The 16758-nt window shown below is 31.5% G+C and overlaps 2 protein-coding genes across 10 annotated transcripts in view; one reads left to right on the top strand and one right to left on the bottom strand.

Moving 5' to 3' along the window:
• Window positions 1–3641: 3641 nt before the first annotated feature.
• On the top strand, window positions 3642–4195 carry LOC101888293 (putative peptidyl-tRNA hydrolase PTRHD1). Its single transcript, XM_005179285.4, has 2 exons — window positions 3642–3928; window positions 3987–4195. Exons 1-2 carry the CDS (start codon window positions 3743–3745, stop codon window positions 4158–4160), a joined length of 360 nt encoding a protein of 119 aa, XP_005179342.1. The 5' UTR covers window positions 3642–3742; the 3' UTR covers window positions 4161–4195.
• Window positions 4196–10215: 6020 nt separating this feature from the next.
• LOC101888466 (collagen alpha chain CG42342) overlaps window positions 10216–16758 on the bottom strand; it is a 516353-nt gene continuing 509810 nt past the window's right edge. For 6 of the 9 annotated variants that reach the window (XM_059120826.1, XM_059120815.1, XM_059120811.1 and 3 more), the window contains 5 exons: window positions 16607–16633; window positions 16489–16542; window positions 16068–16265; window positions 14876–15702; window positions 10216–10541 (listed from right to left, as the gene is read on the bottom strand). In XM_059120826.1, coding sequence (XP_058976809.1) covers window positions 15541–15702; window positions 16068–16265; window positions 16489–16542; window positions 16607–16633 — 441 coding nt within the window. In that variant the 3' untranslated portion in view covers window positions 10216–10541; window positions 14876–15540. The remainder of the gene's footprint in view (window positions 10542–14875; window positions 15703–16067; window positions 16266–16488; window positions 16543–16606; window positions 16634–16758) is intronic. The other 3 variants (XM_059120843.1, XM_059120820.1, XM_059120829.1) reach the window with 2 other exon arrangements.

Below are 16758 nucleotides of genomic sequence, written 5' to 3' on the forward strand. Positions count from 1 at the left end.
TTTTTTTCATCTCACCCTATATATCATCTTTAGATCTTGTGTTAGCAAATATATTTGTATGTGTGAATTTGGAGAGAGTTGGATGCTTATTTCGTTTTCTTTGATCGTTTTGTTTTTCAAAATCTTGAACCTCTTTGTGAAGAAGTTACCAGAACGGTCCGATCTCTACGATCTTTATAGAAGAAGATGAAAATATTAAGATGTATCAAGTCTGGAATAGAATCGCGTTTAATGAGCTTAATGGATATTAAAAATTTTACCCTTTGTGGGGGAGGTACCAGAAGGGGTGAACCGATATATTCCATCTTCTCATCCGACCTTGGGTTGATAAAAATCTAGTGATGTGTGTATTTTGAAGACAATCGGACTCTTACATCACTTTTTAAAAGAGTTAAAAGTATTCAAAATTTTGACCCCTCGTATGGGAGGTACTTGATGGAGTGGACCGATACAGTCAATTTTCCCACCTGAAGTAGCATTGATGAAAATACTAGAAATATTTTTTGAAAATGTCGATATTTTGTGGGGGAGGTACAAAAAGGAGTTGACCGATATTGCCCCTCTCCGAAGTCGACCTAAGTTTTATAATAATATTACGATGTAACAAGTTTAGATCAAATCGGAGAGCCTTCGCGCGCACCAACTAGACAGACAGGTGGATGGACATCGATAGATCGATTCCAAATGGATTTGGTCCATTTTGGAAATGAACCAGAAGGACCGGACTATATATTCCTTATCTACATCAAATCTCTAGTTGAGAGAAATATTCAAATACTCCAAGAATCTCTGACTTTTTTCGCAAGTTATGATAAATATAATAATTAACAAGTGTGACTCTTTGTGGAGATGATACCAAAAAGTGGTGGGTCGATTTTTATCACTCATTAGTAAAAGAAGAACATTTGGGGGTTACTTTCCATTTTATGATTGTTTTAGATATTCGAAATTTTGACCCTGTGTAGGGGAGGTACAAGAGGGAGTGAGCCGATATATGCAATAGTCACACTATTTCTTGTGTAAATAAAGATAATGAGATGTGAAGAATCGAATGCTTACTTCGGATTTTATGAGAGACATAATTATTCAAAATATTGACCCTTTGTTGGTGAGGTACAAGAAGGAGTGGGTCAATATCTACCATCTTCACAACAGATCTTGTGTTGATAGAAATATTGAGATGTGCCGATTTCGAAAGGAATTCGATTCTCATTTTGTGTTTTAAAAACTTCATTGAAATTCAGAATGTTGACCTGTTATGGGGGAGGTATCACAAAGAGTGGAGCGTATACCCCGTCTTCTAACCAAAAGATCTAATAATAAAAAGTTAAAATAATCGAACTCTTATTTTACAATACATAAGATTTATAATTATTCCAAATGTTGACCCTTTGTGGATGATGATCGAGTGGGCGAAATGATCGCCCATGACCTAGCACTGACAAAAATATTGGGATTGCAAAGGTTCAACAAAAATTAATGATCCTTTCTCGTTCTCTGAGATAAATTATTGTCTATGAAAATCTAGGAGGTACCAGAAGCAGTGGATCGATATTGCCCATCTCCGAACTCGATCTAAGTTTGACAATATTATTACGTTGTTTATGTGGATCAAATCGGATACTCCCCTGGTTAGAGAGTTATTGTCCTCACCAGCCAGACAGACGGAGGGATGATCCCTAGATCGACCCAAATGTCCTGAAACGGATTTGGTCCAAAGAGACCTAGGGTCTAATACCGTTATTTTGATGAGACACGTTTTTAACGTATCAAATGATGTAGGCAGTATAAAAAATAGAATTGATTGGAACTTATGGCTCCCTTGTAGTCATTGCACTATGATTCAATTTGATGTTTCCACAATTTGATTTGATTTTTAATTGTCCACTGTTGTTATAGTGGACAATTAAAAATTCTTATAACACCTACAGGGTGAGATAAAAACAAACTGCAACAAACTTCAGACTGCTGTCATTTCTAAGTCACTCGTCTGACAGCTGTTAAAATTATTCCAGTGTCAGCTAATTATATTGTTTATAAGCGTACAAAATCATATTAGTGAGAATTTTCCCGACAAAAAGGTTATTCGTGTTGGAATTCAAGCGTGATAGTTTAATCTCTTTATATTTGGCTGGAGAACCAGAAGTGGCTATCGTTAGAGCACTCCAGCATTTAAATGTGAATAATCTATCTTTTGTGTCTCGTACCATCGTTCCTTACCGTGATTCTGGTAGAATAGCCCGACGTCAAGGAAGTGGACGGAAAAACAGCAACATCAGCAGAAATGGTTCACAAAGTAAAGAAGCGACATGATCGATACCCGCGTCGCAATGGTCGAAAAATGGCTCGTGAGCTAAACATATCGCATAAGGCCATTGAAATTCAAAAAAAAAATTGCAAGTATTAAAGCCTTAGGCACGCAAACATTTTGGCCGCAGACCTAGGACATTCCAACAGGACTCAGCACCATCGCACTCAGCACGCGCCAACCAAGAATGGTTACAAAATGAAGTTCCTCGCTTCATTTCCAGCTCACTATTATGGCCACCAAAATCTCCGGATACCAATCCGTTGGACTATTGTGTCTGGAGTATTTTGGAAAGGAAGATTGGCACTAAAAAATACCAAAGTGTCGATCACCTCAAGCAAGCGCTTCATCGGGAATGGGTCAAAATACAGCAGAGCAAAATTCGGGCAGCGTATGACGGTGTCATAGGCCGTTTAAAGGCCATAATTCGTGCCAAAGATGACCAATTCGAACAAATCTAAACTTTTTCTAAAATTCGATGCTATTTCCGAATTTTTTTGATTTCATTCAATAAAATTTAAAAAGAAAATGTAAAAATTATGACGTACCCTTCTGGTACCTCCCCCCATAGAGGGTAAATATTTCAAATACTTTTACCTGTCATAACTTGCGAAACAAGTCAGCGATTCTTCACAACTTGCTATATCTAAATATCTAAATATTCTCAACCAGAAACCTAAAATGAAAATGGAATTGATGATTTCGCATCAAATTGAATTTAGATGTTCGATTTTTTTGTAATTTAGCCAACATCCCTATTTTAAACGGTATTAGATGAAGTATAAAATTGAAATACTTCGGTCGAATTTATCTCGTACTTCACACACATTTTTACATTTTTAAAAAGTATCAAGTTAACGAAGTGACCAATAAAGACCAAACCTTGCACGTCACAATATTTATATCATTTTTATTTAGGTCCGATACGAATTGGCCAATATTATCCAACTGCTTCGGAACCTAAACCATAAAGGGTCAAAAGTTTGGATAATCATAACATAATACATCTGTTTGCGAAACCGACTGATGCTATTTTATTCATATTTACCAAAATCGTCTAGCTACTACCTTAGTTTGAATATATTTAAATATAATTTTGTAATATCCTTTAATGGCCCCACTAACTGGACTACAATTCTACTTGTTTGTCTATTCACACATATTTTTAAAATGTAAATTCAAATCTGAATATTGTAACGCATAGTCTCTGTGGTCATAATTCACAATAGCTATCATTCACAATAATAAACAACAATAGCAACAGGGTTGCATTTGTTTTAGTACACAAATGATTGCCATGCAACCACTCTGCTCTGCTGTACTAAAACACATATGTTGTCTATTGTTGTTGCTGGCCGGCATTCAAAGCATTGATTGTATTTATTATTTTTCTCTAGATAAAATTAAAACTATATTTCTATAAATACTCCAATAATGTCCAATATAGTGCAATATGTTATTGTTCGCAGTGATTTAAAGTCTGTACTCGGATGGCCTTTGGGTGCCGTCATAGCACAATGCTGTCATGCCTCGACAGCGGTAATGCATTTACATCGAGATGATGAGGCTACCAAAGCGTATGTGGATGATTTGGATAATATGCACAAAGTGGTACTGGGCGTAAGTAAATATATGAGATCCTTCCATAAATCAAGTAAATAATTTTAATGTGTTCTAGGCGAAAGATGAAGAAGCTCTGCGCAAACTTTCACAGAAGTTAACCGAAAATGATATTAAGCACAAAATGTGGATAGAACAACCGGAAAATATTCCAACATGTATTGCCGTAAAACCCTATGCAAAAGATGATGTTCATAAGTTTGTTAAAAACCTGAAATTGTTGAAGGAATAAATATATTGTGATATAGGACATTGAGACAAAGGAAATTATGGATGATTTTCTTTTGCAACATTCATGTGCAGCAGGAAAGTATTGCCGGAGGAAGGAAAACTTAGAAACTATTCGAATCGAAGTTTATGTGCATGATTTCATTTTGGCTTGCTCCTGGGGGACCTCAGTCAACTGTATATGTAAAGAACAAAGTTCGATGAGATTCGTGGCTGGACTCAGATTTTTCGGAAAATTTCTTCACATATGGTACTCGGAAAGCGATATGTGACTTAAATCGAAGAAGTCCATGGTTGCGAGGTATAGAGCCTAAAAATCGCAAAAAAAAGTTCTGTTTCGTATTGATGTATAGCCCACCATAAGCTGTGAGAAATATGCTAAATTTTATTGGTAAAAAACTTTGTCAATTTGCCGCTTTTAGAATCTGGTGAAAGTATTACTTCCCAGTGTAATTCTGGAAACAGAAAGGCTTCAGTTAAAAAAAAAAGGAATTTCAAAGCGGGTACATAGAAGAGTTTGGACGACCTTAAGAAAAAATGCAAGTAGGGCCGCAATGGCTACTTGGCTAACTAAATAATGTACTTATCTTAATTGTAGCCTATTTTTGGGGATGGTAGTATAAAACTATATTGCGAGGAAATCACATATACTCATTTATTACACAACTTTGATATCCAGCATATTGTGTATAAACTTGAATTCAGTACACATGTGGGTTGTACGCAGATTAAACCTATCGTTAACTTATTTGCTTCACAAATCTTGAATCCGCTTATTGATTTCCTGTACCTATACATTTCTTTGACATATTATCATCTAAGTAATTTAATAGTAAGTAATTTAATATAGTGCGGAAAAGGCCATACATAACTCGACATTGAAATTCCTAATGAGTAACGTTCCTCGGATCCATACATATTTTGTAAATGGGTATAATTTCACCAGCAAAAATGAATTCATAGAAAAATGCTATAACTCATTATTCAAATCGTATAATATGAAGGAGTGTGAAGGAGGCATGTGTATTAATATGCCCATAAGTTTAAGCTACTATTGTCCAAAATTTTTTAACGAACATTTCAGATATCAAGGCCTTGTGTCAACATCCTATCAAAAAAGTTGAATTTTTAACCTAGGGGTTAGAGTCAGAAAGATACAAGAAAAGATTAAGGATGTGTTCCGATTTACGTTACAAAACGGTCGACAAGGACAAGATAAGAAAAGAAGCACCTTTAACTGAAATTTTAATCATAATGAGGACTATATTTTTGGCTCAGAAATATATAGGTATATATATTTTTAATCCATCAACACTTTGTGTTGGTTGATTCAAAATGTTGTCACACCTCGAAATATTGGTGCTTGACTCCGGATGTTATATATCTATCTTCCCAACTCGCCGAACTGAGACGATGTTGCTATGTATGTCCGTATTTGTGTAATCACGCAAGGGAGTTAGTATAGAAGCATTTTGTTGAGGGAGATGATCGAAAAATATTAAGGGGATGAAATGGACCAACAGCTTTTTGCAGTAGCTCTAATCGAATGAACGTAATCGCATAATCGTTAGCGGGTAAAATGGACCATAACTTTTGTTTGAAAAATTGCAAAATTTCCTTTCAACCGAAATTTTTTTTATACTGAAAGCCCTTTTTTACATTTTTCAAAATGGAGAATTTGGAAAAAACAATTCACACCAAATTAATTCACAAAAATTCTGATCTGAAATATATATGTGGTAATCATAATATAATAAAAATAATGACTACACTATACTCATTTTTGGCAAATTCAGATAGGGCAGATATACAGAGTGTCATGGGAGTAGTCCATCTTTGAACATTGTTTGATAACATTATCTTAAAATGTTCCCATAGGGAAAAGGCACAACGATATCGTCCACTTTCGCCCTAAATTAAAATTTGATTAAAAAATACGATGTGAGAACTTTGAACTACACAGCTGTCTCTCAGCTGTGCCTTTTTTAAAAATATGTCGATTAAGTACGATAAATAACTGATTAATTCAGCTCTATTACAAAAAACTATACTAGTTGACACTTTTTCAAAGAATTTTGACGAAAATGTCAAATTAGAAAATAACATGAAAAAGTACCTCGAAATATATAGGAGACCCTAATACAATATTTATATTCCTCGTCAATTTGTTGAAATCACTATAGAGCACGCATTGAACAAGCATTTATATTATTCCGAGGACGCCTCCCATATAATGGGACTTTATGCTTTTTAGTGCTCTATAGGTTTCTGGCCAAATTTTGAATTTACTCCTCACAAAAACCGTAATTAGAAGTTCTCTCTCCTTATCAGACCAGTAAAAATACTATATTTTAGTTATTCAATATAGGTATACGACCACATAACAAAACTTCCGAAAGTAAATAGGTATAAACAATCATTTCCTCCCCCATTCCTTGCGGAATATAAATCCTCCCCTAAGGTAAGACAAAAAGTTTAAAATGAGATTATTAGACATTATGTTTTAAGAAAGTAACTATGTAGGAATTGTAACGACAGGAAGAGAATGGATGGCAAAAAAACAATACGAGTTCAATTTATACCTCCTCTGGAAAAAATTAGAAATTAGTACAAATGACAATAACACATTTTGGGACGGACATGTGATTTATTCATTTAATTTCAAAGCTCAATGGCAATATGTGAAAGAAGCTTCATTGAATTCTGATATTCATGAGGACAACAAATAGAAATTTGAACTTACCTTTATGTTACTATTGTGCATTGTAAACTTGACGAACTTTGGGAAACTACAAGAATAATTTTTGCGTTGTTTTTTTGCGAAATCTGTAGTACACCTACTTTTACGATTTTAGAGGCTAGATTTGATATAATACGTCCTGGTGGCACTGTCCTTTATTAAACATATGTGTAAATATTGCTTTGCATTCACAATTTAAGGGAAAATTGCTAAATATCATATTATATGGAGCTTTAGGGTACTTTGAAAAAATGGCGGGAATATGATTACGTCCGTTTAGCAACAGGAATACACCAAAGGTAACTCGAAGCGACAATTATCACGAAACCGACAAACCTCACAACATTACGAACGACACAATTTATAATTTTTATTTCAACCGATCAATAACAGATAAATTGATTAACTTTTAGGTAAAAATGAGCACACGCGTTGGATTTATATGTATATCAATGAAAAATGAAAATACAACGCATTGAAAAATTGAAATTGAAGTCACAAAGAAAAATATGAATTCACGAATAACAGTTCTCTGTCATGTAAACAAACAGACTAAAAAGAGCAGGGTTGTATTTGATATTGCAATGTGCGGTTAAAGAGACATTAGACTGAATGATTTATTTTGGTTTGGTGGATTCAAAATAAAGTGCCAATAAATCATTTGAATTTAAACGGAATTGTTGAAATTTCTATACTTTGATTTTGTAACGGATTCCACCTTCTGTGGCAAAAAATTGTCCATATGGGTTCACGGTTTCTTATAGCCCACACATACCAGTTCCTCCCAGTATTCCGTATTTGTATGATTTAAGCCGAATTTTCAAGCGGAATTATTTTAAATTCGGCACTTTGAGTTAGTAATGGGCTATACCTTCTTTGGCAGATCATTGGCTATACATGTTCACATTCAGCTATAGTGACACATGTTTCAGTACTTCCCCAAATGTGGTTTTCGTATGATTTTAACTACATATTTTCAGGAGAATTTTTTAAAAAGACTGCTGAAGTAGGCTCATTTTTCTTTCATCACTAATAAGGCGATACCTCCAAATACGAACGATGACCGTCTGTCTGTTGAAATCACAATGCAGCCCACATAACTTGACGTAGAGCTTTAAAATTTGGCACAACAATGTGAATTATGTCTAGGATGGTTGGTATTGAAAATCAGATATATCGGTCCGCATTTTGGTATAGCCACATTTTGGTATATATAACGGTACCTTCCGATATTCCGTATTTTGATGATTTTGCTAATTTTTTCACGGATTTGTCTAAAAATTGGTATTTGTAGGTAATAATATGTTCTAGCTCCGGTGGCGGAAAATTGTATGTATAACTCCTCGTTTTTGTATGGCCCCCATATAACTATACCTCCCGATATTCGTAATTTTGATGATTTTTACAACATTGTTCCACGGACTGGTCTAAAAATTGGTGTTTGTAGTTCGCAATGGATTCTAGCTCCAGTGGCGGAACATATTATATATAGGTCCACGTTTTGGTATAGCGAAAATATAACGATAACCACCGAAATTCGATATTTTGATAATCCTAATCATCTTTACCCACGAAATTGTTTCAAATTTGGTAGATGACAATCCTTGAAGTATAAAATTGCCGATAGAGTTTCCCATTTTTATATGGCCCCCATGCAACAACCTCACCCACTGGATGGTTTTTTGAAACACGTTTAAATGCAGATACTTTTATATAAAAATGTTTTCTTTATTAAAAATGGTGGAATGGTATTTTTCTTTTACTTGTTTAGATAAGATTTGGATTTTGGGATTTTAAATTTTTTATGGGACTGACATTTTAAAGCTTATCTGACATTTTAAGTTCTTTATAGGAGAACATGTATTCTCAGGAATTATTCGGTTTATGTTTTGGAATAGCGCCATATAATGGTAACCCCAAATGCATCACTGAAAATTTATCATTTGAATTACAATTGATCTATTCCAGAACTGTAACAATGTTTCCTACGGTAACCAATACCCCTTTATGATACAGAAAATTATTGCAAAACTAGTAGAATCTTGCAGGTTTTGGAACAGACCAATTTTTTGCAAGCCTTAGTATATGGTACTATCCATGGAAGAAGAATACATGTAGATGCAACAACGCATGGGGACATTGACATGTCAACAATTTTAAAATGCTTTGTTGAAAATAAGTAGATTTTTAGATGATTTCTTATACGACACAAATAGGAGGTTGTTATGAAATGCATTTCTCAACAATTTATACAAATTTCAATAATTTTTTATTCAGAATTTTTAATTCCAAAACTGGATTGACAGTTCATTGTCCCAACTGCTGCGTCGATGAGACTACCTATAATCTTCTACCATGGTACTATCCCAAATCAAATTTTGAACAGCTGATTCTGCCATAATTAAATTGTTCACAGGGTGATATTATAAAAAGTTCTGTCCGGCCGAACTTACCCCCATTTTAACTTTTGTTTGCCTTCAACATATATTAAATAAAAGAACTCCCTTTTATTTGTTTTATTTATATATAATTTATTTATTTATTTATACTTTATTGCATATGTTTATATCGTTTGTATTAAATAACTAATGTGTCTATAAATTTATGCTGAATATATTCAAAGTAATTTCATAGATTTTTTCCGTTTCATTCTCTTAAAATTTCACATATGAAAAATCTAACTAATTTCAATAAAATACTTAAAAACTACAAAATATATCAAATAAAAGATTCACATGTTTACGAAGTAGTATTATTTATGCGTGTGTCTATGAATAATAAATGTAACAAAAATAAACAAGACGAAAATATAAAAGCGAATGTTATGACACAGTTGAGAAAACAGTTGAAAATGCTCTGTTCCATCGAAAAAATGCAAAAAGAGTTTAAAATTATTAAAATAAAGTGAAAAAATCAACTACAATTTTACAATAATTCAATAAAAAATACGTTCGTATCGTAAAACTATGAGTAAATCGTAAAAATTATTTTATTAAAATGTCATATTGCATAAAATTATTGGAGTTAGTGTTGTTTGGATTTAATTGAATACATTATTAGTTGTTTGATTTAATTTCATATTAAATTATTGCAATTGTATTGAAATTAGGCAAATGTTATATTCATCACTTATGGGCTATATTTTAAATAGTGAAAATAGTTTTTTTTTTTAAATTCTTAAAATTCATTTAACTTATTTCGAAACTTAGTAAAGCTTTTAACAAAATGCATTACAAAATATATGTATGTTCTTTTTTCTCGTTTAATTTCTTATATAATAACAATTAACTTTTCTCTATAAAATAACAATACTTATGGATTCTCCTTAGAAAAGATTCTTTATTCAATTGTTGTTGTTCTTAAATCTAAAAAAATATTTAAAATTTTTGTTAAATTGTGGGAATAAAAACGAGAAAATATTGCATAGATTGGTGTGGTGTTGTTGTTGTGTTTTGAAAGCTGCTCTTCACTTCAATTCATTAGCTGTGTGTGTTTTAAAGCTCTGTGTTGATTGGTGATTGACAAGAGAGGGGCAGGGTTTTGTAGGTTTTCTGGGGATTTTTTTGCAATCTATCTACGCCGTATCTTTGGCATACTCTTGATTATGCGTATAACCTCTTCCCTAAGCCATTCTTCCCAGTTGTCCTGTAAAAAGATTAGTGATAATAAGTAAATATGTTTTATTCTAGAAATATTAAAAACAATTTGATTTTTATTTTTTAAATTTCAGGAATATTTTTAAAATGAAACAAAGTAGAATGCTCTGAGTACAGATATCGTTTGAGTTTTTTAACAAAGCTTTAAAATATTAACAAATTATGTTTGTTTTAAAGCTTCAAAAATGTCTTCATATCAAAAAGCTGAAAAACCTAGTAGTCATTCCCTTCACAGGGATGAAATCAATCATATCGGTAGCGTTAGTAAATATTACAAAGCTGCCAGTTTCGTTTTGAAAACCTTTGCTCTCTGTAATAGAGAGTAATATAAAGTTGAGCCAATCAGCTATTAAACATTTTTTTAGTATATGTGACAAGAACTGTTACATACTAACCACGATATTCAATTTTTTTATTTGTTGAAATAATACAATTTTCGATGATTTTTTTTTATGATAAAACTAGTAAAATGTAGAATTTTTAAATTTACTCTAAGAGAACTGTTTCTGACAACTCCGCCACGAAGAGTGAATATTTTAAATATTCATAATACCTTTTTGAACTTTTATTCGGAAAATAAGCTGAATGGAGGGATAAATTTTTACCCTCTTCCACATTTTGTCTAAATTTTTAAATTAAGATTTCTTGAAATCCATACATTTTAGGAATATAGTGTTTTCGACAATATTTCAGATAACAACACGAGGATTATTTTGGCTCAAAATGTTAACCCCTAAGCGAGTCAGCAAAGAGGCATTTTTCCTTTTCTTCACAAAATAATTAAAACACACTTTAAACGGGATAGTAGCCAGTCAAAATATTATAAACAATAAATATTTATAAAGGGTGTTTTTTTTTAAGCTAGATAGAACTTTAAATTGCAAAAAGTAACACAAAAAATTAAATTTTGATGAAACTTTCTGATAAATCATCATGAATAGACTCACGCTTGAACAACGCTTCGAAATTATCCAAATTTACTTTGAAAACCAAATGACCCGTTGTTTTATCTCAAAATTGTTAATAAACAAAATTACCGCATATGGAGTGAGACCAATCCACAAAATGACGCCGGAGCTCGCGTTACGGTCAATGGAGATCGTTACTGCACCATGCTCAATAATTTTTTGTTTAAAAATATGGATGACATTGATCCGGAGGAGATGTGGTTTCAACAAGATGGCGCTACGTGCCATACGGCGAACGCATCTTAAACAGTGCAGTTAAACTTATCAAAAAACTATAAAGTGAGTGAGACCGTTGTATGGGGAACCTCTATAGACAATTTTATTCTTCTAGGATTGCCATCAAATATCTTCTTAAATATCAAATTTCAAACAATTTCGTGGTAAATGTGACTGGGATTATCAAAATACCGTGTATTGGTTGGTATCGTTTTATGTGCGCTATAGAAAAACGTGGACCTACATTTTCAATGTTCTAAAAGAGGAGCTAGAACTCATTATGAATTAAAAATATCAATTTGTAGACATATCCGTGAAAAAATGTGGCAAAAATCATCAGAATACTGAATATCGGGAGGTGCCATTATGTAGGGGCTATACAAAAACGTGAATTTGTACGTAATATGTTCCGCCACATGAGATAGAACCTATTAAGAATTACAAATACTAATTTTTGGACAAACCCGTGGAAAAATCATCAACCACCGACATCTATATCGTCAAATAATGTGGGCTGTATCGTGATTCCAACAGACAAACAGAGGGACATCGTTAAATCGGCATAGAATTTTGTGCTAATCATGAATATATAATGGTCTAGCACGAATTTTTAGGGATGTTACAAATGAAGTGACAAAGTTAATATACTCTCCTTTGAAGGTGTAGGGTAGAGGCTTTCAGGACAGCATGAATTGGACCGATCATGTATGGCAGTATTTTAATGCAATTATTTTCCGAAATAACAAAGATTGTACCGAAGGAGTATATTGATATTTCCTACCTTGGGTTACTAAATATATTATGATGTGAGAAATTTGAAGACCATCGGGCACTTATGACACATTTTATTAGAGTTATAATTATTCAAAGTGTTGACCTTTGTGGGGAATATTGTCCATTTTCTCCCCTGACTTAGCACTGATACAAAAATTGGAATTGGAAGTTTGAACCAAATTTAATCTCTTTCCAGTCAAATATTCTCTTTGAAATGTTGATCTTTTGGGGGGAGGTACCAGAAGGAGTGAACCGTTCGGCCCATCTTCGAACTCGGTCTAAGTTTCATAATGGTATTACGATGTACCAAGTTTGGACCTAATCGAAAGTTATCGTGCGCACCAGCCAGACAAACGGACGGACATCGCTAAATCGACTCTAAGAGACCTAGAATCTAAAGCCCTTATTTGGATGAGACACGCTTTGGCCGTATCAACTGATATTTACCCACTCTAGCCATATGGCTGAGGATATAAAAACGCCCAGGAAAAGTTAATCTAAAAAATTACGAATAATTTTCTCGTTTTCTTTGGAAAATTTAAAGAAATGTTTTCTTAATATCAAATGGAAATAGTTATATCTTTTCTTTGGTGGCTTATAGCGACATGTAATGGAGAACATTTTTCCCTTTACACTTTTTTTTACCAACAATTTTAGTACTTTGGAAGACTTTGACACAGATTAGAAACATATTGTTACCAGAATAAAATAGACCCATAATTTTAACTTCTAATATATAAATTTCGAATATAAGTTTAAATAAATAAATATAATAACAATAACAATAATAATAATAATAATAATAATAATAATAATAATAATAATAATAATAATAATAATAATAATAATAATAATAATAATAATAATAATAATAATAATAATAATAATAATAATAATAATAATAATAATAATAATAATAATAATAATAATAATAATAATAATAATAATAATAATAATAATAATAATAATAATAATAATAATAATAATAATAATAATAATAATAATAATAATAATAATAATAATAATAATAATAATAATATAATAATAATAATAATAATAATAATAATAATAATAATAATAATAATAATAATAATAATAATAATAATAATAATAATAATAATAATAATAATAATAATAATAATAATAATAATAATAATAATAATAATATAATAATAATAATAATAATATAATAATAATAATAATAATAATAATAATAATAATAATAATAATAATAATATAATAATAATAATAATAATAATAATAATAATAATAATAATAATAATAATAATAATAATAATAATAATAATAATAATATAATAATAATAATAATAATAATAATAATATAATAATAATAATAATAATAATATAATAATAATAATAATAATAATAATAATAATAATATAATAATAATAATAATAATAATAATAATAATAATAATAATAATAATAATAATAATAATAATAATAATAATAATAATATAATAATAATAATAATAATAATAATAATAATAATAATAATAATAATAATAATAATAATAATAATAATAATAATAATATAATAATATAATAATATAATAATAATAATAATAATAATAATAATAATAATAATAATAATAATAATAATAATAATAATAATAATAATATAATCTTGCAAAGTGGATTAAAAATACAGACTTTGGTGATTTCGTTGAGGTTAAATTTATTCAGTAACTTTGGAAAAGACACCATAAACCTGAAATGTAAGCTTTAACAATTATAAAAGTAGCAAATCTCGGCCTTGTCGAAATTTAAACACCCTTCACTATTTGAGAGGAACTTGCAAAATTTAGGAAAAAATCCATTACAATGATTAAAATACAGAATATAGGGTTGCACGGTTTTATGGGCGTCTTACGAAAATGAGGGTCTATGTTTAAAATTTTCTATCAAAAAAGATAATACCTAATGTCAACATATCAGAAGGTAACTGGGGAATTTCCCATTGGTGTACACCTGTATTGGAAATTTTCTGTAATAGGATGTGGTATCCATTACGAAATTCAAATATCAAATATTAAATAATTCCAGGGAGTTATATGGGGACTACACCTAAACGTGGACCTGTGTATACAAATCGCTCATTTGAATATATGGAATATTTAACTTTATACTTTATATACAGGTTCCGTTTTATACAGAGGGTACGATTCAGTCTTAAGCTTACCTCTACCTCTTTAGATTTTTTTGGCGATTTTTTCTTTAAACAATAATATTTTTTCTCATTCTCATACTTTGTTTCATAATAAAAAAATATTAAAATTTCAAAATTGTTACCAATTGTTAAGAAAAAGCATTAAATATTATTAATTGCAAAAATTATACTTTACTGTGTGTTAAGAGAGTATTACAGCCTCCACCGTGAAGTAGATAACAAAACATCGAACATTTAGGCGATGAGTTCTAAGGTGCTTGGTGTTGTTGTTTTTGTTATAGTAGTTGTTGGGTTAAGATAGTGATTTAAATTAGTAAACAAATATATAAATAAAAAAAATTAAAAATAAATAAAAAGGGTTAGAGAGACAAAAATACAATAAGAGTTTTCTTTTTTTTTTCCTATTTTCCTCCCACTCCATTTCAATTGGCTGTTAATTGGAAATGTCACTCGGTGTTGAGGAGATGTGTAAAAACAGCAGGTGCTAATGGTTTGATGGTGTGCGAGATAAACGCATGGCTAAATGTAAATGCAGCAAAGTCGGCTTGGTCGAATGTTCGGAGATTTATGATGGCCGGGGGAGTTTGACATGACAAGAACAGAATCATTGTTTTATGGGAGCCCCTGATGTTTTTTTTTTCGTTTTTTGATGTTGTTCTTGTTTGTTTGTAATTCTTGTTAAACATTATTGTGTAGCGTTCCTTTGTTGCCTGCAAAAGGGGCTTTTAGCACATTTATGATGCATTGCATTGTCTCCGTGTTTAGCTATTTCTTTCATTTGTGTTTATCGTTTACTTTGCCTTGTCTTTTTTTCGAATTTCTTTTCCATTGAAAATAATTTTAATCGTTGTGTAAATTATCTTGATATTCATCGTATTCATCTTCGTTTTCATTTTGTTCCTCCTCCTCTTCTTCCTGTTCATAATCGCTGGCATTATTGCTCTCGGGACCGGTGACATCGGGCAGATAATCCTTGTGCACCGGTGTTGAGATAACCGTTTCCTAAAGGATATCGTTCAATGTTGCAATAATGGTGCGGTGTGGGGTTGTTGATGTTGTTATTGGGTGCAAAAAGGATGTTAGCCACAAATAGAAAAATACAAAAAAAATTGCAAAAGATGTTAGTAAACCAAACAAAACCACAAAAATTAGAAAGCATTAATGACATGAAACTGCTAAAATTTTAAAGCGAGGAATTTTTTGCTTTTCGTTTTCGAAAACAAGGAACCAAAACCAATTAGGATCGAGGGAAGGGGCAAGGAAGCTTATTTTATGTGAGGCATGTGTAGCAAAATTGGTTGCTGCTTATGTTTTTGTGTGATGTGGATGTGATGGATGGTTTTGCTTATTTTGGAAATCATGCTAACCTTTGGCGGTCTCCAACCACAGCCCGGCAATGGCAGGCCATCAGAACCCAATGGACATGGGGCATCCAGGCCGGGTACACCTTGTTCGCCTTTATCACCACGATCACCTTTGCGGCCACGTTTACCCGGTGGACCGGGATCTCCTCGGGAGCCCTTTTCACCGCGAGGTCCCTCCTGGCCGGGTATGCCATCGGTACCCTTTGGTTTTATTTCATATTTTATATATTTTTTTTACAACACAGACATTGCACATTATTATTATTTTTTTGTTAGTTATATAATCAAGAAGTGGGGAAAAAAGGGGTGTAAAGTTGAAAGAGAAAAAAGAAAAATTTGAAAATAAGTTTTTTTTTAAAGACCATTTAGGCATGCAGCAAACACATCTTTTGTTTCAAATTGTTTCCAAATTTCCAACACTTACCGGTAGACCAGGATCGCCACGTTCACCCTTTATGCCAGTTTCACCTTGAGCGCCCTATTAAAAATATTAAATGTTAAGATATTGTAAAACGCATTTATTTTTAGATTTCCAAACTCACCTTCATGCCATCTAGACCAGGTGGACCCTATTTTAGCGAATAGTTAATTGAAATAAAAAGAACAAAAAAAAAATCGAAATTAAAAAAAAATAATTCAATTAAAAATAAATAAAGTGATTTTTAACCAAAGTAAATAAAATAAATTTGACAAA

This window comes from Musca domestica, unplaced genomic scaffold (genome assembly GCF_030504385.1).
Source record: "Musca domestica strain aabys unplaced genomic scaffold, Musca_domestica.polishedcontigs.V.1.1 1, whole genome shotgun sequence".
Classification (NCBI taxonomy): Eukaryota; Metazoa; Arthropoda; class Insecta; order Diptera; family Muscidae; genus Musca; species Musca domestica.

Bases quoted from the DNA above. Each gene is read 5' to 3' on its own strand.
- LOC101888293 (XM_005179285.4), top strand. From the start codon at position 3,743: ATGTCCAATATAGTGCAATATGTTATTGTTCGCAGTGATTTAAAGTCT. The intron at 3,929-3,986 runs GTAAGTAAATAT...AATGTGTTCTAG, and splicing joins TGCACAAAGTGGTACTGGGC to GCGAAAGATGAAGAAGCTCT.